A 25,606-nucleotide genomic window follows, 5' to 3' on the forward strand; every position below is an offset into this window, starting at 1 on the left:
AATAAAACATTGAATACCATTTGTTTTCTCTTCAATCATGGAGGTAAATTTAATTACTGCCTCTGCCAATATACGCACATCGTTCCGGCAGTATTCCATCAATTCTTTCTGAAAATCAAAAATATCACCATTCCGTACTCGCTCTTCATGCCACAGCATAAGTTCTGCCCGGTCTGCCGTACTACGTGAGTCTGGGTCATAATAATGCAATGCCGGCCATTCTCCAACATAATTTTGATGTTCCTCTGTATTAAAGAGATATGGAAAATCTCCTTTTTTCAATTCCACATTCAATCCTAAGGTTTTCGGTAATTTGGATAATTTTACACCAAGATAGAGAAAAGTGTCCCGAAAATAAAAACGATTACTAATACTAATTTGAAATATCTTTTGACCGTGCATAAGAACATGTGGAGTTATTTTTTGTTTCTCAATAAGTGTCCGCACACAAAATAGACCATCATATCGCGAATTATTGTGAGCAAGTGCCACAATAATCTGATACTCTGGCCTTTCCATAAGCACATGTTCAATAAACGCCTCCATGGTTGTGAAAGAAAACATACGGTTCCCGGATATTTTATCTCCGCACTTGAAACATAAACTATCTACTCCAGTGTTTATGCAGTGGAAACATACATTCAAACAACAACATAAATTTACGGCATGTTCCCGTTCACCTTTCTCATTTGGTGCTAATAGCATGGTTTCCACATCAAATATAATATACAAAAACCGTTCAGTGCGTTTTAGTTTACACTTTTGAACGAAACATCGATGGCCAACAGTTACGTGCACTTTACAAAGACTACAATAGTAGTCGCCGCATACATGAGCTGATTTTCTTTTTCTCACATCATAAATTACACCACATGCGTTACACAATTTCACGTAATCACATGTGGATTTCTTTACTTTATTTAGTGTTAAATGGTTAGTAAAGCAAATGCCTTCAGGAAAGTTTCTATTACATTGTGTACAATGTACCAATTTCGCGTTAGTTTCTTTACCATGAAAATGTTCACAGTACGAACATCTCATCTGACATTGGTGAGCACTTTTATCTGATCTAAATCCTTCCAAGCATGAAAAGCAGAAATTCCTCTTACCCATAAATGAATTAATATTCTTAATGGGCTGGAAATGGCCCACAGTATCCCCTCTCTGATACAGAATAAATATCTTTTTCTCCGCATTTATTCCTGGGTAGCGTACCACAGGTGTTCTGGAATCTTCCGGTAATTCATATACTACAATTTGATAATTCTTTTTCACTAAATAATTTTGAAAGGCAACTACATCTTCCAAATCAAATCCCTGTTTCCGTTCAACGTACATTTTTGCATCGTTACACAATTGTTGTGCTTTATTTTCCCAAGTTTTGCGTGTAGGCATGGTCATATTGTATAAAGCCTGCTTACTCTCTTCATGCTTTGTAATCCAATATACTATGGATTTTGGCAGACAAAGAAAATCACTAGCCTTTGTGGCCACCACATGATCCTTGAAAAACATACTCATTTCTGCATATTTTCTTACCGCTGCGCGTTTAGGTATACCCTGTCCGTGTAATCCATCAACGATGTCAAACCGGAATTCTAATTGATTTCCTAAAAGAAATGATTCATTGCTATTTAGTACGTTCTCCACCGTTCTAAGAACCACATCGGTATTCAAATTTTGACGTTTTCGCCATGGAACAAACACTTCTTTATTCAGGAGATCTCGGTCGGAATTTATTCTTAAACCAACAAATCGTGGGGTCGTGTATCCCTCAGAACGGTAGAAAGCGCATAATCCATCATGGATGTAATATAATCCATGGGATTTGTAATTATATGTTGCACCGTTGGTTTTACAATAATTTCCACCCCTTTCATATTGAAACGCGGGTACTCTCTCACATTTCTCCCCACAATTTCAAACATATTACACTCTCTTTCATTCCCTCCATATCCTCGCAATGGAGGGTGCTGAGAAGTTGTGGGTCGCATATCTTCTGAATAATGTGCATTATTCAGACGATCAACACGCGCATTTTCTTCCTCAATTTCTTGTAATTTTTGCCACAACATCTCTGTAAAGTCAGTTTCGGAATTTTGAATTTCTACTGGTTCATCCAAATTAATTTCATTTAATAGTGCCCAATCAATATGTAATGAGTCATCATCATCATCATCATTATGTTCTGAATGAACATTTTCTCGATTTCCCGTAAATGAAAAGAACGCGGATACACTTTTGTCACTCACTCGCTCTAACTGCCCCTTCTCAGAAGCCGTATAATTTAAATATGACATAAATGCCGCATCATACAGTCGATCTTCACGGAAAAATCCGTGGTCAAAAAGCTCTATAATATCCGCTGCTGAGCGAACATTATTCAGAATGATATATTGATTATTTTTATAATATAGGTACAAAAGCGATAGTAGATCACTTACAATTTCAGACGATCCAACATACCCTGCTGCTTGCAGGTCCACTACTTGTTGCCACGTATGTAAAACACGTTCAGCAGTATCCAAGCCTCTCAGTCTTCCCTGGAAAATGGTTTCATCAATCACGTTAAATTCCTCGACGTAAAACTCCATTTTTTCTGTAAAATACAAGACAAAAAGTGCAATCAATATATGTATACAATGACTAAAAAACCTGAAAACAAACAAAATTTTGAAAATAATAATAATAATAATAATAATAATAATAATAATAATAATAATACTTACCGAATATTAGTTTATCTCTGTTTAAGTGATAATCCAATTCAAATCCACGTCTTTCGTGCTCTCTGCTTTTTCTCGATTCTATCACTTATTTGCTTCAGCACCTAAAACAGAAAAGAAAAAAACTGTAATTAGTTACCCTATTACGACTTTTCAAATTACAAAAATATAGCATTTATAACTGAGAAAGGTCTACAGTGCAAGCAAGCGTACGGTTCTCCACGTGGGACAGTCTTGGTTCGAGTTCCGGCAGTGTCATAACTTCCTACTCAATAAAATTTCCCATATACTTTCTAAGTACCTGTTATACGTCTTACACAATTCATAGCAACATATAAGTAACAATATCTGCTAAGCAAAATGTTTGTCGTACGGTTCTCCACGTGGAACAGTCTTGGTTCGAGTTCCGGGAGCGCATTCTGTTGACTTCGTGTTATATCTTACACAATTCATAGTTATGTATAAGTAATAAGTTCACACTTCAAGCATAAAATTTAGCGTACGGTTCTCCACGTGGGAGAATACTCATTCGATTCCCGGTGCAATCATTAATTTTGATTCCCTTCATATTACATTATACTATATCTTAGTCAAGTTATAATTCCATAAAAGTACACCGAGTCATATCATTTTTCAATGCCGGAAAATCCGCAATGAATTCCCGATAAAACCAAACAGTTCCGTCCCCCTTATACTCCAAACAATTACAATATGTCCCTTTCCCATATAAAAATGAACAAGTATAATACAAGAAAACTACAACGTTATTACTTACCAATCTTCCAATCTCTCCTAGTAGTAAAATATCTTCTTCGCAAAGTTAACACTTGATGTTCTTGGTGCCCTCTTCTTTCTAAATGTACACATCATGCAAATGCATCAGTATTTATATGCCCTTAAATCTTTCCAGAAGGTTCGAGTGTGTTCTTTCCCCTATTCCAACAATAATAAATTAAAAAAGACCTGGAAGTTTCTAGTACTTTCTTTCACTCATTCCGACGATCCAAATTTCTACAATATTCTCCAGCAGCAGCTGTCGCGTTACATGTGCTGCATATTAATGAATTACCTTGTTCTACGTGTGTGATCTGCATATTTTATTTCCGAAAGGTCTTTTCTGTATTCTGCTTGTCCAATTAACATTTCTTTTCACCGGAAAAAAGGTGTATCCATTCTTCAAACTGTCATACTATAAAAAAGACCGCCCGTAAAAACAATTATTATGTGTCATGTTACCTCCGGCCGCACCTGCATACATTATGTGTCATTAATATGCGGGAAAGGGTGTATCCATTTTACAAACGTGCATTAGGAACTGCTAAAAATGTCAGAAAAGTACACTAAGCAAATTCAAGGTTAGTGTACTAGATGCCCCCAATCTACTCATTACCTGGGTTCAAGTGACCAATTTTCTTGCACTCCTGCCTCATTTCACTTCCCGCCAAAGACTGTACCATCAAGTCTACACCTCCTCTTGGTTGCAACAGGGTGTTGGATGAATTTACGATCGCTTGTCCTGCCAGTGACGTAATAGACCCATAATACAAAGCCACTTTCCGGTTAATTTCCTCGTTGACAGCAAACTTCGGTTTTTCAACATCAGCCATCGATTTGGTATCAGGTCCGGTCTCGTCCCACGACAGAATTTCGGACATCAATTTCACATCTCGAATGAACAATGAATCCGCTTCCCCCGTGCTTTCCTGTTCCTGATACTCCATCAAAAAAGAAGTGGACTCCTCCTGCTGCTGAAAATCCTTTTCCTGGACTCCTTCACCCAATATTTGTGCGTCCTGATTCTCTAACTTTTGCAAGTCCTTAGATATTCCCTTCTCAGGTGGATAATACTTCTTAAGCCGGTCTATAGAAAATGAGTCTATCTTAATCTGTCCTCTAGGTGTTCGAAACTTAACATAATAGCTGTTGTCATGTTTTTTGGACACAATTTGACCAGGTTCAAAATACTTTCCCGAGAAAGCAGCACATTGTCCTCGTTTTCTAGACAGATCAAAAATCCAAACCGCTTCACCCTGCTTGAATTCTTGTTGTATTCGCTTCTTGTCGTAAGACTTCTTGGACGTCAGATGTCGGTTGTACAAATTTTCTTGGGCTTTTTCGCGTATATACTTCATTCGTTCCAATCTGTCTTGGTTTTCTGAAAATTGACATTCCGTACCCAACATGGCGGAATGCAACAACCGAGGAGAAAAGCCGTGGAGGAGTTCGAAAGGAGAATATTTCATGCTCAAATTGCACGTGACGTTATAGGCAAAGGTTACTTCTGGTAGAAGTTCAATCCAACGTGATTGGTCAGTTTTGTCTAAGGCGATCTTCAATTGCTGTTCTATATTTCTAACTGCGATTTCTACGCTCCCAATAGAAAAATGCCCTTGAACGTCAGCGAAATGTATTTGAGTCCCCAGTATTTTACATAACTCCTTAAATAATTGACTGGTAAATGCAACACCTCTATCACAACAGATTTGAGTTGGTATCCCATACTTCAATATGACGTTGTCATATATGAAAGCACTAACAGAAGCTGCAGAAGCATCTGGTAGAGAACCAGTGATACAAAAACGAGTTCCTTCATCTATGACTATAATTAGAAATTTGTGGCGTAAGATATTATTACTAGGGTAGGTCCCACCAAGATCCACATAAATTCTAAAGAAAGGATGGACGCTAGGATGTGTCTGAAGACTACCGAACTGTTTTCCACTCCTCTTTTTTAGCAATTGACAAGTTACACAAGATTGGCACTTATCATACACAAATTTTTTCATATTGGGGAAATAGACAGACTTTACTAAAAGGTTGTATGTTTTCGAAAATCCACCATGGCACGCACCCAGTTTCCCACAATGCAGTTTCTCAAATACAATGTCTCGCAATTTCGATGGTACTGCTAACAAATAGACTTTACCGAATGGTGTCTTATTCACTTTGTATGCTACATTATTCTTCAAAACAAAATACGATGCCTGTCTTTCATATGCTGGGTCCTTTTCTGCTCGATCCTCCAAGTGATCAATAATTTTCTTCAGTACCGCATCTTCTCGCTGTTCTTTTGCGATATCAATGAGGTCCATGTCTTCGATTAGGAAAATTCTCGGGTCAGAGGCACTCTCTTCTTCATCTTCCTTGTCGCGACTATGTTTAACAAAGCGACTCAAACTGTCGGCTTCTATGTTGTCGGTACCTTTCACGAGGGCGATGGTAAAATCGTAACAATCAATCTCAGACATCCAGCGTGCTAATTTACCTGTCAGGTTCTTACTGTGGCGAAGGAACGTAATAGCTTTGGAGTCCGTATGAAGATAGAAATGTCGACCCACTACGAAATATCTGAAAGATCGCAGTGCATACAGCAGAGCCAAGAGTTCCAAATGGTACACTGACAAATTTTTTTCTGAAGGTCCAACTGCTCGACTGGCATATGCGATCGGTACTAGTTCAGCTTCAGGATCGTCTGAAATAGGTTGTTTTGCTACAGCTGCGAGGCCCTTCTTGCACGCATCGGTGTAGATATGTAGATCCCTCTCTGGTTTGTATGCCATCAATGTTGGGGCTTCCAAAATTGCTTTTTTCAGAGCTTCAAAAGATTCTTGTTGCTGGGTTCCCCACTTAAAATCTTGGTCTTTTCGAAGCAGAGTTTGAAGAGGATAAGCGATCTCCGAGAAATCCTTAACATACCTTCGCAAAAAGGAGCACACCCCTAAAAAACTTTTTAAATTCTTCTTCGTGCGTGGACGTTGGAAATTCTGAATCGTGGCTAACATTCGATCTGACACTTGTACTCCAAATTTTGATAAACGATGTCCCAGCACTATCAAAGAATAATGTGCGATCTTTGTCTTCTCGGGAGACAATTTTAGTCCGCGTTCTCTAAGTTTTTCAAACAGGACCTTGCACCAATGCACCATCTCGTCTACAGATGACGCGATAATGTAGAAGTCGTCCACATAATGCATAATATTTGTACTTGGAACGCCTGCTAACGTCAATTTGACCAGTCTATTAAGCGCTGCTGCGGAAGAAATGTGTCCCATAGGTAGGACACAATATTGATAACTTGACATGCCTGGTATCGAGAAGCCTGTACACTCTTTCGACTTCTCTGTAATCGGAATTTGGAAGAATCCTTTGGTCAAATCACTCGAGGTATAAAGGAGATGTCCTGCCATACGATTGATTATGTCATCCACCGACGGTGTCGCAAAGTTCGAAGGATGGGACTGCTGATTTAGACCCCTCAGATCACTTACGAATCGGAACTGATTATTACGCTTCCTAATCAGCAAGATGGGGTGGTTCCAGGGCGAGATTTTTTCCCTCAGAATCCCTTGACGAAGCATCGTGTCTAACTGCTGCTTGAGTATTCCACGAAGATGATAAGGGACTGAGTAGGGCGTCTTATTCACGGGTGTGGGATCGGATAGACGAATTTCATGAAGGTAGCCTCGTGCGAGTCCTATGTCCTCCTCAGACCAACTCCAAACATCAGGAAATTCTCGTATGAGACTGTAGAATCTTTCTTTCTCTTCTGGAGATAGCTCGGGGTTGACATCGACACGACTAGGATCACAAAGTCGCCTGGAAAGCTCCATCTTCTCCGGGGACGGTAGGCTTTCTTCTACCGACGAAAAACTCCTTTCCTCAGGCTCCTCTGGGACCTCCTCAAAATCTTCAGCATCCCCAAGGTGTGTACCTTGTCGCAGTTTGATCTCCTTAATGGTGGGATTCGTAACATACACCACGGGGCATCCTCCATTCACTATCGCACATGGAATAAAAATGTCCAGTATTTCTTCTATCCGGCGAGAGGGCAACAATAATAACTTCTTCCCCGAAATATCCCAACAACTGCGTAGCTTCACCAGAGTATGCGAGCGAGGTGGTAAAATCGTGTTTTCCAATACTCTAAAAATAGCCCGAGATCCCTGCGCAAGCCTGGATGTTAAGACTTTTGACAAATTGACTTCTAAATTCCTCGGAGGTAACGTTTTTGAAGGAGGGCGTCCGAATCGAAAAAGAGTTAAATTTTGCTTATTGTAATCTAAAACAGCCCTGTGCTTTTCCAAAAAATCGGCGCCAATCAAAGGCCCATAATCAAAATTTGGAATAACTCTGAATACATGAGTAAACCATTTTTTACCAATCCTAAATTTTAATAAAGCTATCTCAGAAACTTGTATAAACTTCCCTGTTACTCCCCGAAGTCTAGTATTAATACGGAAACGTTTAGCATTTTCCGGGACCAAATTTTCCCCCAGACAACTGATCTGGCTGCCGCTGTCAATCATCAGTTCTACGTCATTCCCGTTCATAAAAGCTGACACATGAGGCAATTCGTTAAAGGACACTATAGGGACTGTAACGCAACCTTGAGTAGATTCGTCCCGACCATCTACTCTGTCTGCGTGTTTAAAGAAGGCATACGACAATATCTCGCAATATGATTCAGTAATTTGCATTTATAACAAATAATTTGGCCTCTATCCGGAGTCGAACCCTGACCTGGCGAAGAATTACTATTACTTGAGGACGCAAAATCACTGCTGGACTTTTTATTAGTATCAGCATTATTATTCTGACTTCTGTTGTTTTGATTACCGTTCCGTTTTCCTTGGTAATCCTGACCTACATTTTTCGGCTGATTAAACTGCTTTTTCCTATATTGAAAATCATCGCTCCTTTCACAATTTGTTGAAGGAGCTAAGGCTGAAATCTGCAGCGTCAACTTTGACAGTTGTTGCTGTATGTCAGTCAACGGGTCGATTACCGGTTGGTTCTGTTGAGTCTGCTGGTTTTGCAAGTATGCTGACTGTGTATTATATGGTTGAACAGTAATCGGACTTTGAACCCTTACTTCAGCATTATTCTGAGTATTAGCATCTATGCTAGTCGGAGAAAATAAAGACGACTGCAAAACAGCAGAATTCTTATTCAAGAATTTCTCTAATTCCTTACGCTTCAATAACAATTTAGTCCTTTCCTCGATAATTAGGTCGTTCAGAAGGTCACTGACCGTGTTGTACTCCTTTCGTACTACAACTTTAAAGTAATCGGGTAAAAGTCCTTCCACAATAAATTGTAATTGTTTCTTTTCATCGGCAGTCGGGTCTGCGCGTAAAATCAAATCCTGCTTCGCATAAACGTACTCTAGAACGGATTCTGATTCATTCTGATCACGGCCTCGCATCTGAGCTTCAGATAATTGTGGCACCAAATTGTCCTTAAAAGCGTTTATAAAAGCTTGCTTGAACTGGTCGTAAGTCATTTGGGCAAATTCTGGCTTTCTTTCTATGCCAGCAAACCAGTTTTCAGCGGGGCCACGGAGTAGGCTCCCCAGCACCAATTTTCGTCTCATACCATCCCATGAATTAATGCTAGCGATGGTCTCATATCGTCTGATGTACGTGTTTACATCGTCACCCAACCGAGCATAAAAAGGCTCCGGTTTCACAATCGTGCCGTGCATGGACGGAGGTGGATCATTTCCTCCTGTAGCCATACTGTTAGAACTAGAACCACGAACAGTTACGTCTAAAGAATCAGGAGAAATATCCGAAAATGATTCCGAAAATTCTAGCTTCTTTTTAAGTTGCTCTAAATAATTACGTGTGAATTTAGTCGATTTAGGAGACGAACAGGCCGCGGGATCGAAATAGACAGTATCACTTAAGTTAAAAATATCCTCTAAAGGTATCAAAAATTCGTCCGCTAGTCTTCGCAACATATAACACAAGTAATAAAACTATTGGGCACAAGTCAAAACCTTAAATATGCTATACCTACACTAAAAACTAAATACAACACATAAAACATACACAAGAGGTATTGGGGCTCCACCACTCTCCGAAAAGGAGAGAAAAAGAAAGGTAATTATAGAATAGCATAAGAAAGATTGCTCAAAAATAAAAAAACAAAAGAGAAGAAAACTAGTTTCATAGAGGGTTGGTGGCGGGGAAGTTGGAGGTGATTCTAAAAAGCCTAAAAAATGAAGAGAAAACAGTTTAGAAGTTTGAAAGACAACTAGCATTGATCACCTTCTTACGCTGATGCGAGAAAAAAGATCAGCATCTCCATCATCTTAAGCTTGTGCATTCGGTAGGAATGCTTTCGTCGTCGTTTTGAAGAAAGAGAGGAAACTATAATCGTTAATTTGGGAAATACAGCTCACTGGTAGAATTGAGAGGTAACTGAGAAGACGACGAGCGTTTTTAGTTTATAGGGCATGTGGGTAGAAATAAATAAAAACAAATATTTAAAAAAAAGAGAGAGTCGAGAGTTTGTTTAGGAAGAAAGAAAAGGAAGGTTGTTTGGGCGTTTAGGACCTTGGATGTGTATTCCGTACCTCCGTTCCTGGTCGTCGACTGGTGGTTTCCATGTCTCGGCTTCTGTGTCGAATTGGCGAGGAACTTGGTATAGGTCTCTCCTGTCGTTGCTCACACTCGCTCCTCGTGAACTTTACCGCTCCTCGTGTACTTCACCGCTTCTCGAGTGCTACTCCCCTCTTCCGGGTCCTGGGACGTTTTTATATGAAACAAAGTAGAAAGATGGCCGACGAAATTACGGAAAAACATCCAAAGTACGCACGTGTAGGATTCAGGAAAGTACAAGGTAAATGGATTTCTCGACTTATTTAATAATTTGTCAACAGTTACAGAACGCTTTGGTTACATCAGATTACATAAGTTACATAAATTTACCAAGAATGAAGAATGAGGAATCGTCTACTAAAGAGAATTTTGAAATGTTTGCTGACTGTCTTATTATTCCAAGTTGTGTCTGTCTCTCATCATCCACAAAAAATAAAGAAAGAAAAAAAAGTAAAAAAAAAATATAAAAAATAAAATCGTTTTTAAATCTTGATTTGTTTATATACTGAATATTAAAAATATTAGGGAAATCCAATATCTCTACAGAAGAGTTTTGGGGGAGAATATCACGGCTTCTGGACGATAAACGTATCCTCGAAATAATATATGGAGTTTTATATCAAACCGAAATAAAGTAGTGGAACATTATACCTTTATATATGTGTCCGTACATAATATATTATCACATAATATAATAAATGATATACATGATTTGTTGTATTTTTGTTCGTAACTTTTATATATAATACACTATAATGATTATAGTGTGATGCTAAAACGCTGAGCTTGGAAAACAAGCTAGCCTTTGGGAAACGATTCTCCGCATCATCCTTCCCGTGGATCCACCATTGATCAACATTCTCTACATTTACTTCTTTATCGCTGTTTTGAATAATTAGATCTTTTTTGCGAAAACTTGATAATGTCTAGAACCCAAATTTGATGACCCATAACTGAAAGAAAACATTGGAAGATAAATCCATGATGAATTAATTTAAAAATAGAGCATAATAGTATTGATTTTAAATCATTCGAAGCTCTTTCATTTTAATAATTGTGCTTTACCCATAACAGTTTACTAATGGTCTATGAGTATGCCAAGTATCGTGAAGATAGGATGAGGTTGATTGAACGCGTACGACGTACTAGGCTTATGACTGACTGTGTTCTAAAGAAACATTAAACGAAGAAAGATAAAAGCGAGTTTTTTTCTGTTGAAAACTATTTGAATATATAAGGTTTTTCAAGTTCAAGTTCAATTCACATGCCTGTACAATTATAGTTATTTATTTAGTTGCAATCAAATTTGCAAATACAGAGTATTGGGAAATACCTACTACTCCTTTCAATATTTATCTTATGAACCTATGGAAGCAACTACTTTTCACGAGAATGATATTCATAAAGCAAAATAAATAAAGATCATATTATTCAGAAATTGCTATTAAACTTGTTAGTATTAAGATTGTCGAGCCTGAGACTAAATCACAAATAGCATTTTTAGAACATATTTTTTATCAAATTATTTTCCAATTAAATAAATATCTGGTAGAAAGTTAATGATTAAGAAATGCATTTTTTTTAAGTTTTGTCTCATTTCTCTTTATTGTAAATTTATATGTCTTTTATTGTACTTTTTTGTATATTCTTACTTTAATGGTAATATTTTTTGACCTTTAGGTGGAGTTGCGAGATTTATTTGCCAAAATGCCTTCAGGTCTTAACACGCAAGTGTCAGAAGGAGGAAATAATTTCAGTTTGGGCCATCGACAGCTTGTTTGTCTTGCGAGAGCAATATTGAGGGAAAACAAAATCTTAGTTTTGGATGAAGCTACTGCTAATATGGATCATAAGTAAGATATAGATGTTCAAATTATTACTAATTCATTTGAATCCCTATTTAGTTAGTCAAATCTGATATAACAACAAAACTAACGAACTTTTATTATCTATGAATAGTTAAAATAAATTTCCGTATCTAGCAACATTTCTCCAATTACTATGTATTGTCTTGTTGAATTCACAAGACTAATCGTAGTAAGTACATTTCATGTGCCACTAAGAAATATTCTCGTGCGAGCACAATTACCAAGTAGAAAATCTGTAATACCTATAAGGAGGAGTTTTTATTTATAAATATTTAATCTTTATAGTCCTCTAAATTGAATCTGAGCCTAGTAGGTTAGGGTTTCAGCCGCTCACTGAGAGATCTTCGCACAGATCTGAATATATAAATTATAGATTGTCTTCATCTTTCCTCACAGCTGCGAGCTATTTTTTCTAAGTGACCAATGAAACTACGAATCAGAGATGACGTGTCATACTAGCTTCAAAATAGAAAATGCTCAACTCAAACGCAACTAGCTTTTCTTTCTTGTTCGTTTTGGTGTTCCACAAAGCAATATGTTAAGCAATTAAATGCTATTAAAGAGGAACGTATCGAAACCTGAGCCAATCAGGCTGTTTTGTATGACGTGCACATATGTATGTTGTGCGAAGAAAAGATCACTATCATGAGGATGAAGTGATGGACTATGTCTCCAGGAGAAGGAAACCCATCACTTGTTTACTTTGACACGATGTACAGTAGAGCGTCGATTATCCGAACGTCGGTCAACCGAACGACCGCTTAACCGAACTGTGTACTCGCTCGCACCTGTCACTCTCCCACCCTACCGTCCATCATCCCCCTCACTCCCAAACCAAGTTTCCCACAGTAGTCGCCGCACTGAGCCACCGCTGGCGGAACATTGCTTCTAATGGGGCCTTCATAAGGTACTGCTGACCAGCCAAGCCGCCAGTCGCTGTGTTTCAACAATCAGCGCACTTCTGTCGGTTTGGCACTGGCTGTAGAAGTAGCGGCACTATCAAAGCTGTTCACAGCAACAGCTGCGCCAGCTTAGAGTTGAGGCGTGCCACTCCGCGCATGGCAAATAAACATGTACAGTTCGATTATCCGAACAAACCAGTTTTCCGAACGCCCATGTCCCCCAATTACTTCGGATAATCGACGCTCTACTGTAATATTATAAGAGATGGCTAAGCTGACCTGAGTTTGGTTACAGAGTAAGAATGTCACTGTTACTGGAATAGTGAAATACACCGAAAGAATGGTAATATTCTTTACAGAGAGAGAAAATGAAATCTTTGAATTTTACGTCCCACGGTTATGCCGGTTAGGCTAAAGGAGACGGTGATTATGAGAAATGAATGAAATGGTGGAATGAAGAAAGTGGGAGGAAACGGGAGAACCCCGAGAAAACCCACGCACACGGTGTTTGTCCACCACAAAGTTCACTTGGCGGGAGCAGGGTTTGAACCCGGGACCCCATGCACCAGAGGTGAACGCTCTGCCACTGAGCCACCGTGGCCCCCCATTTACAGAGAGTTTTTACACAGTAAAAAAGGAAAAAGTAGCCTAGTAGATGTTAAAGTATGTTTCGGAGTTTATTCGTGCATATAAAGAATAAACATTAAAAAATAATATTTTTCTTGCTATAAATAGTTTTCTAGTGCTTTTTAATATTTTCCTGCTGCCTCCTCACCAACAGTATACTGATTTGCCATTGTAATATAAAGTAATATGTTACAAAAACAATTATTTTAGTGATTATTGTTTGCTCTTGCTAAGTATATTTACACGAAATGATATGGAGGGCGGGATCAAGAAGGATGTGTGGGTGCCAGAAAAGAAATGGCAAGCAATGAGCTAATGATGCAGAAACAGATAGTACCCGCAATCATTTTATGGGTATAAAACTATACACAATAGATACAGACCTACCTACTTCAGTAATTCTGTGCATGATTACTTTATTAACTGAAGTTAAAAAATGAAATGAACTTTTTAGTTCATTTTATGGCACATTAAAATTAAAAAGTTCATTTTTTCTTACATTGTAAGGAAGAACAATTCTTACTTCTACTTAAACAGGCACCTACATAAAGTTCTTAAATATTGGGTTGTTCATCCTTTATAAATTAACTAACATATTTCATTTATTCATTTTTCATAAAGTGGTTCCCATATTGATCATCTGCACCGAATTAAGAAACTGACATCAATGTAATTGCCAAAGGTCTTTCCGGTGATATGGATTCCCTTGTTACAATGGTTTTCTTTTAATCAAAGGGCCCACAAAAGAAAATAACTCCCAACAATATTCAGGCGACATTGTGCAATACTTAAAAATCCTGCTTATTATATTTTCATCATAGAAGATATTTCCGTGATTGATGCTATAAAATAGGATAAACTCGCTATGTTTTCTAGCCTACTTCCTGTTACATATTACTGTAGAAAAAGAGTATAGATCTTTGATGTATGTCCAGGATTGACATGGAAGACCTTTTTCACGTATGCATGTAATCCAACTCTTCGTAATTTAGAGAAACACACACACGTTTCTATTAAAAAAGAAAACGAAAAACACTTAGCATGATACATGTGCTACATCAGTTCTAACACTTTAGTGAAAGCAAGGCCTCATCGTTATATTTAAGTTTTTCTTTTTTTTCTTTTTTTCTTTTTTTTTATTTCCTGCTGCTTATCTATTCAACTTATTTATATATCATGAGGACCAGTGGAAAATGAAATGAAATGAAATCTTTAAGTTTTACGTCCGACAATTATGGAGGTTAAAGGAGACGGGAAGACCAATGGAAGATGACAGTTTTTGCTTAAAAGTTTCAAAAGGCAATTCTCATATAAAAAAGGAAGTTATTTATCTACAGAATCAATTCACTCTTTATACAAGCATATGAAAAGGATTAATTTTATGCAATTTTATTTTAGTTAAGAATGAGTTGACTTAGATTCTCGCAATTTGAATAAAACGATTGTTTTCCGTCTTCCCTATCACTAACTATTAACGGAAAACAGGGACAATTTTATGTCCAAGTATGTATACAAAGGCCCAACTGATTTAGATGCTTTCTGAATTTGTATGATTCATAAAGTATTACCGAGTGAAACTTTTACGTAAGCGCAAAACCTTAGTTTAGATGGAAACTTACGTGAAATATCAGTTAAACTATGATCTCTAATAGTGGAATATGTTAAGTCCCAAAACATTATATCAAAAATTATGTAATTAAAGTAGTTTGTTTTTAATTTATATCAAACTATATTTTCATCATCTATATATTCTAAAGTTTTTAACATGTTGTGTGAATTAGGAAAAATCAATTTAGCTTTAATTATTTGCTTTTCGATAAATACTGAAGCTCACATGATCGCAAGGGCTTCTTTAACAAATGCGATTTAGGATTATACGATAACATTAAATTTCTATAAATTTCACAAGTCTACAACTATCTTTATCTTTCAAGTTACTGTCAAATTTTAAAGGAGATATAACTTTATACATTTGACACATATAAACACTGGTGCACCAAGAAATCATCTAATATCCTACACCTTTGATTTACCTTCCATCATCAATTCAATATATTCTGACTTACTACAATTAATTACATTTCTTCTAACAACAGTTGAACTCTAAGAAATATTAAATATAATTAAATTTCTCTTGGTATCTCATATTGGGGTTATATATCTGAATAAAGACAAAACTCGAATCTATACTTCTGCTTCTGTCAAGTTCTTTTTTCTTTTCGTTTCATTTAACAAAATGTTACGTATTTCCGCAATCTATACTCTTCCTATAAAATTGTGAATTTGTTAACATTTCATTTTATCAAGGTAAGAATGTTGTTCTTCTACTTCTCCAAATACGGTATTCATGATATTTGTCAAGATTGTTATTTCGTTCGGAATCTTATTTCAATATTTCGGAGCAGCTCCCAGGCGTTTCTCAAGCAGCGCTATATATATCAGTCTTCTTTACTTACATTGTAAACAGTTTAGGTTTGATCTGTAAACTGTCGAGTTGCAGTTAAACTATAGTCGCACAAACCAAGGTGAACCGATCTCAGAATCTCACTGCGTGCAGATCTGTGCAATACAGACTTTGTTGTCGAGCCAAGCACGTCAATGCCCAAGCTTGGCTACCTATCCAGCAATCTTTAGTTCCCAGGCGATAGGGTACTTGCCCAACCGATTTCGTTCAGATCCGGCTAGTAGTTCTGTTTATACCCGAGCCCAGCCTCAAAATATAGTAAATTTTATTTTCTAGTCCATGGGCTATTTGACCGTCAAATTTCGTTCAAATCTCGCCAGTAGTTACCGAGAAATGAAGTACTACGTACTACCATGAGCAAAATAAATGACGCGTCTCTTTATTTTGAAGTTTTTTGAAAATATCTCCGTTTTCTTTATATGTTCGAAATTTCGGAAGGGTTCCCCAGCAGGACAGGTTAATAACAAACCCGTTTTTAATATTTGTGTTAGATATTAGCTTAAAATAAAGAAATTAGAAGCAAAAAACATTAAATCGACAGAAATCTCGAGAATTACCAACTCTGCTAAAGTGGGAAATTTTCAAGAACGCGAGGGAATTCTGCAGTTCAACACGAAGCAGCGACATCTATGTCATTGAGAGAAGCGTGGATTAGATCTACAAACGAAAATTTTAACGAAATATTTCTAGTATGTCTTATTATATGCATTATCAGCAAACTCAAATATATGAATCTATGCTAAGTATTAACGTATAGATAGTGCAAATAGTGGAAATTACCTATGGAAAAAGACGAATTGTTAGCCCAATCGTAATGAAAAATCGTCTTTACTGTAGAACAGGTTCAGCTTACGTAAGAGAGCAAATAGCTCAGTTAGATAAAGCAACGAGTTTGTATACCGAAGGTAGACGGTTCGAATCCCGTGGAAGTACTGTTGTCATTTTTATCACTAAGGTTATTTTATTTATTTTTTATTTGGGAAAGAATCAAATTGTAACGTATGTGTAAAACTCATGACGATACCAAAAAAAAAAAAGAGAAAATATCGTCGCATTTGCATTAGTGTCTCTAATTTTTGTTTGCAAACAGATTCGTAATTATTTCCCCTGTGCTCACTGATGCATAACGAATGTTTTCCAGTAAATGTTAATTCTAATTTGGAGAATTTTATAGTTTCACAATGTTTCTCACTACATAGTCTTCTATCTACGTGTTTGGATATTTTGATAACAGATTTCCCTATTAAATGTTTAATTTTCTCTATAAATATTTGTCTTAAATTGAAATTGTTTTGAATTTACTACATAAGCAAAGTTGCCCGAAGGAGGAGAGCTCAAGTAATAGATACTCTACGTAAAAGCAACCTATTGTAGAATGATGATGCTTCTTACCTTCAGCACATAATCTTAACGTTAGAGAGTCAGAGAGAGAAAAATCCTGGTTTTTCCTCCTCTATGACCACCCATCTTAAACCTCTACATATCATTGTTCGTCTCACATAATTTCGGCTCTCCAAAGACATTCATATTTATTATTATTATTATTATTATTATTATTTAACACTCTTTATTCTACATGCCATCTCTTAATTTTTCGATACAGCCCCCTTAGTACTATGAAACTCTCTTCTTCCATAGTGAAATGGAAAAAGATCATATAATTGCCACTACTTTACAAGAATATAAACCAAAAACGTCAGTAGAAAGCACATTATAAAATTTACTTTTTGAGGCTCGTTTTGGTGCACCTCTTTCTCTGGCGCCCCGGGCAGTCGCCCGGCCCTTAGTCCGCCCTTGAAAGTACGGACGCATAACTAAGGACTGCGGAGGAGAGGTTAACCTTCATGTTATGCCACTGGTTTGACGTGTTTGAAATGTTCAGTAAGTGATCAGTTGGTGAAATAATTTCGACGGTTACTGATGTTTAAAGTTTAGCTAAGACAAAGCTACCTAATCAAATACATTTGATATCGCGATGTCACAATTTGATTTTTCCTCACATAAAAAAGATAAAAACAATAGTAATAAAAACCCTTACTCGTACTGGGCTCCTAACTAACTAACAACCTAATTCTTACAGACTAGTTGCTCTGACCAACTGAGTTTCGATTTCTTACGCGAAAGAAGTCTGTTATATTAAGAGGCATGCTTTTCATTATCAAAACTGTTCGAAGTAATACGAACATGGCTTAAGAACAGAGACGGAACTGAATTACCACTCGATTGACCTTGAGGGCAAATCACCAAAGCGTAGCTATAAACGTAAGTTCATCATGCATTTCTCTGGAGTTGTGTTCAGTATTCCTATCTGCCAGTCATGCTTGTTCGCAGGAGTAATATGTTACAAACCTAACCTTTCCATAGAGCACAATGACAGAGAATCAAAATTAATGAATTCTTGCCCTTGTGAACTTGGGATACCACCATGTGCAATAAAACTGTTGCGTCTTCTGAAGTGATATTTTATCGAAAATAACTCGTTTTCCTTTATATATCCGAAGTTTTTGAGGGTTTCAAAATGAGGAAACGTTACTGACAAAGAAGGACGCATTTAGGGGTGGGTCCAGGTGGTCCGGACTCCCCTCTGAGATCCGAACTTCTCTGTAAATTTAGCCTAAATTTAAGGATTATCTTTTAAATTTTATTATAATTTATCTTAATATTGAAGTCGGACTTCTCCCAAAATAAATTACTGCATACGTGCCTGCTGACAATTTTCAATATATTCCTTAAATAAGTAAAATAACTAAATTAGGAGCAAAAAGCTTCAACACGGGCTAACTTTTGTCCACTGCCAATATTGTTAGAAGGGATATTAATAGCAAAAACTGCTAGGCAATGCTGAACCTTGGAACTTCACTCCGAACAGCAAGCTTATTATTGAGAACTACATATGAAACATTTTATCAAAACTTATCTAGCTTTTACCTGGCATGAAATTATTATATACACCAAAATTCACTCCCCTAAAATGTGTATCTAAGCATTGCTCTAGGTATCTACGAAGCAATGAAAATTATTTATCGAAATATGTGAGCAGGGAATTCTAACAGCCATCCATTTTATTTAAATCGTAGTAAACCCTGTAACCGGGCGTTAACGTGAAGACAAAGCTTGGTCCATTGGTAAAGTGTTGGAAGAATATAAACTCAATGTTCGTAGGTTCGAATCTATCCACTCACCATAACATTTTGTTCTTATGTGTAACGATGAAATAAGAAAGAAAAAATGTATAACCGTTAAGACCAAACTTAAACCAAGTCTGAAGAGAACAATACTAAAATAGTAACACAATGACGTCAACCAAAAATTATTTCATGTAGCGTTTGGACGAAATTACAGCTGTTAACAATTGCAGAAATAAAAACAGGCTGTAATGCAGTCTAGACTTCTGAATGCATTTACTTCCTGAAAACTTCCGTCTTGTCATTGGTATGCCGTTAATCATTGTAAAACCTTTCAATTGGAAGTGAAATGACACAAACTAAAACAGTTTTAAATCAATAAATGTCTATGTGTAAAAGTAGGTGTCTTTTATCTGTAGTTCTGAGTTCCTTTTACTTTGAAGTGACAAATGAGAGAAGAAAGTATGGTGTTCGAAAAAAAATCAAATTTGAGATTTCAACGAATTTACACGTATTATAGCCCCTAACACCGAAAAAGTTCTTTTTCGATACATGTCCATCAGTTCGTCCGTCCGTTCGCTACACTTTTCTGTGCACTCGCCTAGAAGCCATACCGTTCAACTTATCTGCACCAAATTTTAGTTTAAGATTTTCATAGTATTTCCTATAGTTTTTTTTATTTCCCTCCTACTCCCAAAACAAGGGTAGTTTCCTGTACGATGAAAATAAAAAAAAAGATATTTCCTCATAACTGGCTCTAACGATCTTGTTTTCTTTTTTTTTTATAAATCAATATTTAATTAGCAACCCTATTTTGTGGTATAAGGCATTTATCTGAGAAAAATCTACAAGGGGTAGTTTATACTAAGGGGGTGAGTTTTTTCTCAGTGATTTTCTCAAAATGGACTCAAATGTTTTCGTTCATATTTCATAAATAAAGATTTCATTAATAACTTATCAATATGGCATAACTCGTTTGCCCTAAAAAAAAATGCGAGGGGTAGTTTATTCTTGGTAGAGTGTTGTCTGGGCGATTTTCTCAAAAACGACTCAAAAGAGTTTATTCATATTTCAAAAATAAATATTTCGTTAATAACCGAACAATATGGCAAAACTCGTTTGTCCTGAAAAAATATGCGAGGGGTAGTTTACTCTTGTGGGTGTTTTTCCTCCACGGTTTTCTCAAAAATGAGTCAAGCAAATTTGTTCGTACTCAGAAATAAATATTTCATTAAAAACCTAGTAATATGGAATAACTCGCTTACCCTGAAAGAATCCTCAAGAGATAGTTTATTCGGGGAGTTATTTTTCCCTCACGATTTTCTCAAAAATTACTCGGACAATTTTATTGATAATTCATAAATAAGTATTTCATTAATAACCCTATATTTTAGTATAAGTCATTTCTATGAAAAACAATTACAACGCATAGTTTATTTTTGGCGTCAAGGTTTTTTCCCCGACAATTTTCTCGAACGACAGGCGATTTTGTTCAAATTTCGCAAATAAATATTTCATTAATAACCAAAAGTATATCTTAACTCATTGTTCGAAACAATTCACAAGAGGTAGGTTACTCCTAACGTGTTCTTTTTGAACGACTTTCCCAAAGTGACTCATTTGATTTTTTTTCATATTTCATAAACAATGATTGCATTAATTGGTCTATTATATGTCTAATGAAAATGTGCTCAAAGTGTGAGCTAGTTTTGTAGTATGGATTTTCTTCAATCGAAGTTTTTTATTCGATAATCTGACATTCGATGTATTTGAATAATACGATAATTTTATTCGTATTATCCAAATACACACTTCAGTAACAACTGCGGCCTAACACAGTTAAGAAATTGAATTGAAAAAGTTTAGTGCGGTGGCCCTGTAATTGAATATTTTTTGAGAAACTCCCTAGCTTTTTGTGGTAAACTCAGGCTTTTCTTTTTCGAGCAACAAAAGAGAGAAGAAAATATAGTGATTGTGAAAATAATATCAAATTCAGATTTCAACGGATTTACATGTTTCATGGCGTCTACATACCGAAAATGTGACTTTTCAACACCCGTCCTTCCGGTTCGTCCGTTCGGCACACTTTTATATGCACTCGCCTAGAGGCCATACCGTTCAACTTATCTACACCAAATTTTAAACTTAGGGTTTACTTAGTATTCTTACAGGAGCTTTTCCATTTTTTCCTACCACCTAAAATAAGTGTGGTTTACAAACAGCCGAAAATCGAAAAACGCTATTTTCTCAAAAATGGTTTTAACAATTTTGTTTATTTTTCATTAATCAATATTTAATTAACAACCCTATATTGCAGTATCAGATATTTCTCTTAGAAAAATTTACGAGGGGTAGTTTATTCTTGGAGGTGACTTTTTCTCGACGATTTTCTCAGAAAAGACCCTGGCGAATTTTGTACACACTTCATAAATAAATATTTGACCTTACAACATGGTATAAGTCAATTGACCTGAAAAATATATGAGTAGTAGTTTATTCTTGGACTTGAATTTATTCCCAGTGAGTTTCTCAAACACGACCAGTTGGCAACCCTGTATCTCGACAACGAAGCTAAATTCGAAAACTGCAAGAGGACCATTTGTCTCCTTTTGATGTCACGAATCACCTCCCGAAGTTTGTGGACATCTTTCAGGTTCACCCTTCTTTTCGAAAAGTTAACTATTAATTTTAGGCATTGTTTATCTTTTTTTAAATCACAAATGTCGTTATTAATTTTAAGGCAGAGAACTACTTCTGAGAGAATAGATCTTGAAAAATAATTTTAAAACTTAGACTTTTGTTTTCGAGACATTCCAGACAAGACGAGACATTTTACAAGCTATCTCGTGTCCAAAACATTTGCCTCGTATTATCTTGGATGTCACAAAGCGCGTCTTGTCTCTTTCTCGAGACATGTCTTATCTCGTGCGCATTCGTTAACACTTGGGAAGGATTATCTTTCTACTCAAAGCATTGTTTTTATAATGGTTGCATATTTATGATAATTGCTGTCCACATAAATTACAGTCCTTTCAGTTGAATTAATTATTATTATTATTATTATTATTATTATTATTATTATTATTATTATTGAAATTGCAATATCTAGTTTAACGTTGGACGATTATGCATCTACGCTAAGGGAGAATGATGATGAATGAAATGGTGAAATGAAGAAAGTGGGAGGAAAATGGAAAATCTCAAGAAAACACATACCCATGCACACGATATTTGTCCACCTCAAATTTCACTTGGCACGAAGTGGAATCGAGCCACGGACCCCCTGCACCAAAGGTCCCTGCAATGCTTTATTATTATTATTAATAATAATAATAATAATAATAATAATAATAATAATAATAATAATAATAATAATAATAATAATAATGATAATTGAAACGAGCTTAACGAGTTTCAACCGTACGACTCAACCAACGTTTGGGTGCCTGTTCGTTCGTCTGCTCCTCTCATAAAAGACATTTCATTTTAATGAAACTAGTAAGTGCCTTCTTTTAGCTCTGCGAAGTAACTATTCCTTGGAATATGAATCTGCAAAACATAAGAGGTAAAATTAACCAAATGGTGCAAGTTTCCACTTATATATACAAAACAATTTTGCAATATCAACTACGTGAATCTTGTCCCATAAAGAAGCCGAAACCCCTACACCGAAGAGCCCTCCGAGATTTGATCATTGTCCACACGGACTGAAATTGTCATTTGAAGCCAAGACTTTAATATGAAGCCAATAATTTCTTTAAAATAGACGGAAAATTCGGAAGTTATAAGCATTTTCATATTTTTGCCGTTTCCCATAAGGGAGCCGTAGCCCCCTATACTGAAGACCCCCCCCCCGGAGATTTGATCATTGTCCACTCGGACTGAATTTGTCATTTGGAACCAACACTTTAATACGAAGCAAAATATTTCTTTAAAATAGACGAAAAATTCGAAAGTTATAAACATGTTAATAATTTTGCCTTTTCTCATAAGGGGACCGTATTAGCCTACACTGAAGAGCCCCACGAGATTTGATCATTGACCACTTGGACTGAAATTCTCATTTGAAACCAAAACTTTAATATGAAGCAAAAATTAAACTTTTACATCAATTTAAACTGACTGGGTTCCGGTTCCCCCCACTATTGTTTAGTTTAGTTAAGTGGTAATTTGTGACAGCTTCACATCATCAAAAGAATGTTTCACTTCCCCTCCCCTCCCCCAGGAGTTCGTGCTGGATCCACCACTGGAATCAATAGACACTCTTCCTATTCTTTTTGTAACCCTTGATTGTGTAGGGGCTCCCTCGTACAAATAAAGAAGCGGTAATATTACAATCAAGGGGCGCTATATATTAGGTATTTTTTTAGTTACCTACCCCTAACCGCACAGGGCCATCTTTCGTAGAATAAAAAATATTACGTAATATTCCAATCATGAAAGGGGAGAGGATGCTGTAAATATATTTCTTATTCATTTTGTCTGTCCTGCTTATCAAAAATTACTTTCTGTTGGAAGGCTACTGAAATGAGAGGGGAAAAATAAAAAGTCGTACCCCCTCCTACATGGTTGCTCAAATAAGTACTAAAGAAAGCATTTTAAACTAAGATATTTAAGATTTAAACTAGGAATCTAAGATATCCTACATTATGTAAGGATGGCATATTCAGGATTATTATTATTATTATTATTATTATTATTATTATTATTATTATTATTTGAATGTTTTTGGAGCACCGAAATTTTGTGAGACGAACAATGATATGTAGAGGTTTAAGATGGGTGACCATAGAGGAGGAAAGACCAGGATTTTTCTCTGTATGACTCTCTAACGTTAAGATTATGTGCTGAAGGTAAGAAGCATCATCATTCTACAATAGGTTGCTTTTACGTAGAATATCAATTACTTGAGTTCTCCTGCTTCGGTCTACTTACCTTATGTAGTAAATTCAAAACAATTTCAATTCAATACAAATACTTGTAAAACTTTTCCGTAATTAAACATCTAGGGAAAATTAAACATTTAATAGGGAAATCTGTTATCAAAATATCCAAACACGTAGATAGAAGAGTATCTAGTGAGAAATATTGTAAAACTTTATAAAATTCTCCAAATTAGAATTAACATTTACTGAGAAACATTCGTTATGCGCCAGCGAGCATATGGTGAGCAGTGAGCACAGGGGAAATAATTACGAAACTGTTTGCAAACAAAATTAGGGACGCTAATACAAGTGCGACAACAGCATTTTTTCTTTTTTTGGTATCGTCATGAGTTTTACACATACGTTACAATTTGATTCTTTCCCAAATAATAAAATAAATAAAATAACCGTAGTGTAGTGATAAAAATGATAATGGCACTTCCACGGGATCGAACCCGCTACCTTCAGCATACAGACTCGTTGCTTTAACTAACTGAGCTATTTGTTTTTTTACGTGAACCGAGCCTGTTCCGGTAAAGACGATATTTCATTACGATCGTCCTACCAATTCGTCCTTTTCCATAGATAATTTCCACTATTTGCTCTATCTTTATGTTAATACTTAGCATATATTCATATATTTGGAGTTTGCAGATAATGCATATAATAAGACATACTAGAAATATTCGTTAAAAGTTTAGTTTGTAGATTTAATCCACATTTCTCTCAATGACATAGATGTCGCTGCTTCGTGTTGAAATGCAGAATTCCCTAGTGTTCTTGAAAATTTCCCACTTTAGCAGAGTTGGTAATTCTCGAGATTTCTGTCGATTTAATGTTTTTTGCTTCTAATTTCTTTATTTTAAGCTAATATCTAACACAAATATAAAAAACGGGTTTGTTATTAACCTGTCTTGCTGGGGAAACCTTCCGAAATTTCGAACATATAAAGAAAACGGAGATATTTTTAAAAAACTTCAAAATAAAGAGACGCGTCATTTATTTTGCTCATGGTAGTACAAGGCAAGCCGAGCTGAACCGAGTGTGTCCTTGATCAAGCCCATTTATCAAATACAGTGATCTTTATTCTTTAGAGATGGTCTACGTTTTCACAGAATTCCGTTTAAATGCAGCCAGTAGTTACCGAGAAATAAAGTACTACATACACACACACACACATACATACACCAGTAGTGAAACTATATGCTACCGTATGCTTACGCCGGGCGTTAATGAACATGCTACACTTTTGTTTCATTCTGATTTAAAGTGTACTATTTCTTCGCTTTCAAATGCATGAAACTATGTGAAGTTGTTAAATGGTTCATGTCTATCAAGTTCTAAAAAGGCAGTAGAATAGTGTTTCTTCCCGACTGATACGGTGTTCTTTCCAGATTTCAAGTAATAAAATAACGACTTATGCAATTATCATATATACCTAGGTATATACACACAATGAGAAAAGCAATTGTTTATATATCTAAGAACAAAACTTTGTTGCCGGTCCCATAAAATCACGGTAGTTATCCATGAGAAAGCTTTGTCAACATTCCGCAAATAAATATCCTGCGGACTAAATTCATA

At 36.2% G+C, this 25,606-nt stretch overlaps 1 protein-coding gene across 1 annotated transcript in view; it reads left to right on the forward strand.

Annotated features, from left to right (window-relative positions):
* The window catches only part of LOC145692488 (ATP-binding cassette sub-family C member 4-like), a 357,392-nt gene that overhangs the window by 314,044 nt on the left and 17,742 nt on the right, over nt 1–25,606 (forward strand). The window contains exon 24 of the mRNA XM_081767796.1: nt 11,792–11,964. Within this exon, the coding sequence (XP_081623922.1) occupies nt 11,792–11,964 (173 nt within the window). The remainder of the gene's footprint in view (nt 1–11,791; nt 11,965–25,606) is intronic.

The sequence above is a fragment of the Thermobia domestica genome, chromosome 8, assembly GCF_964235325.1.
Source record: "Thermobia domestica chromosome 8, izTheDome1.hap1.1, whole genome shotgun sequence".
Taxonomy (NCBI): Eukaryota; Metazoa; Arthropoda; class Insecta; order Zygentoma; family Lepismatidae; genus Thermobia; species Thermobia domestica.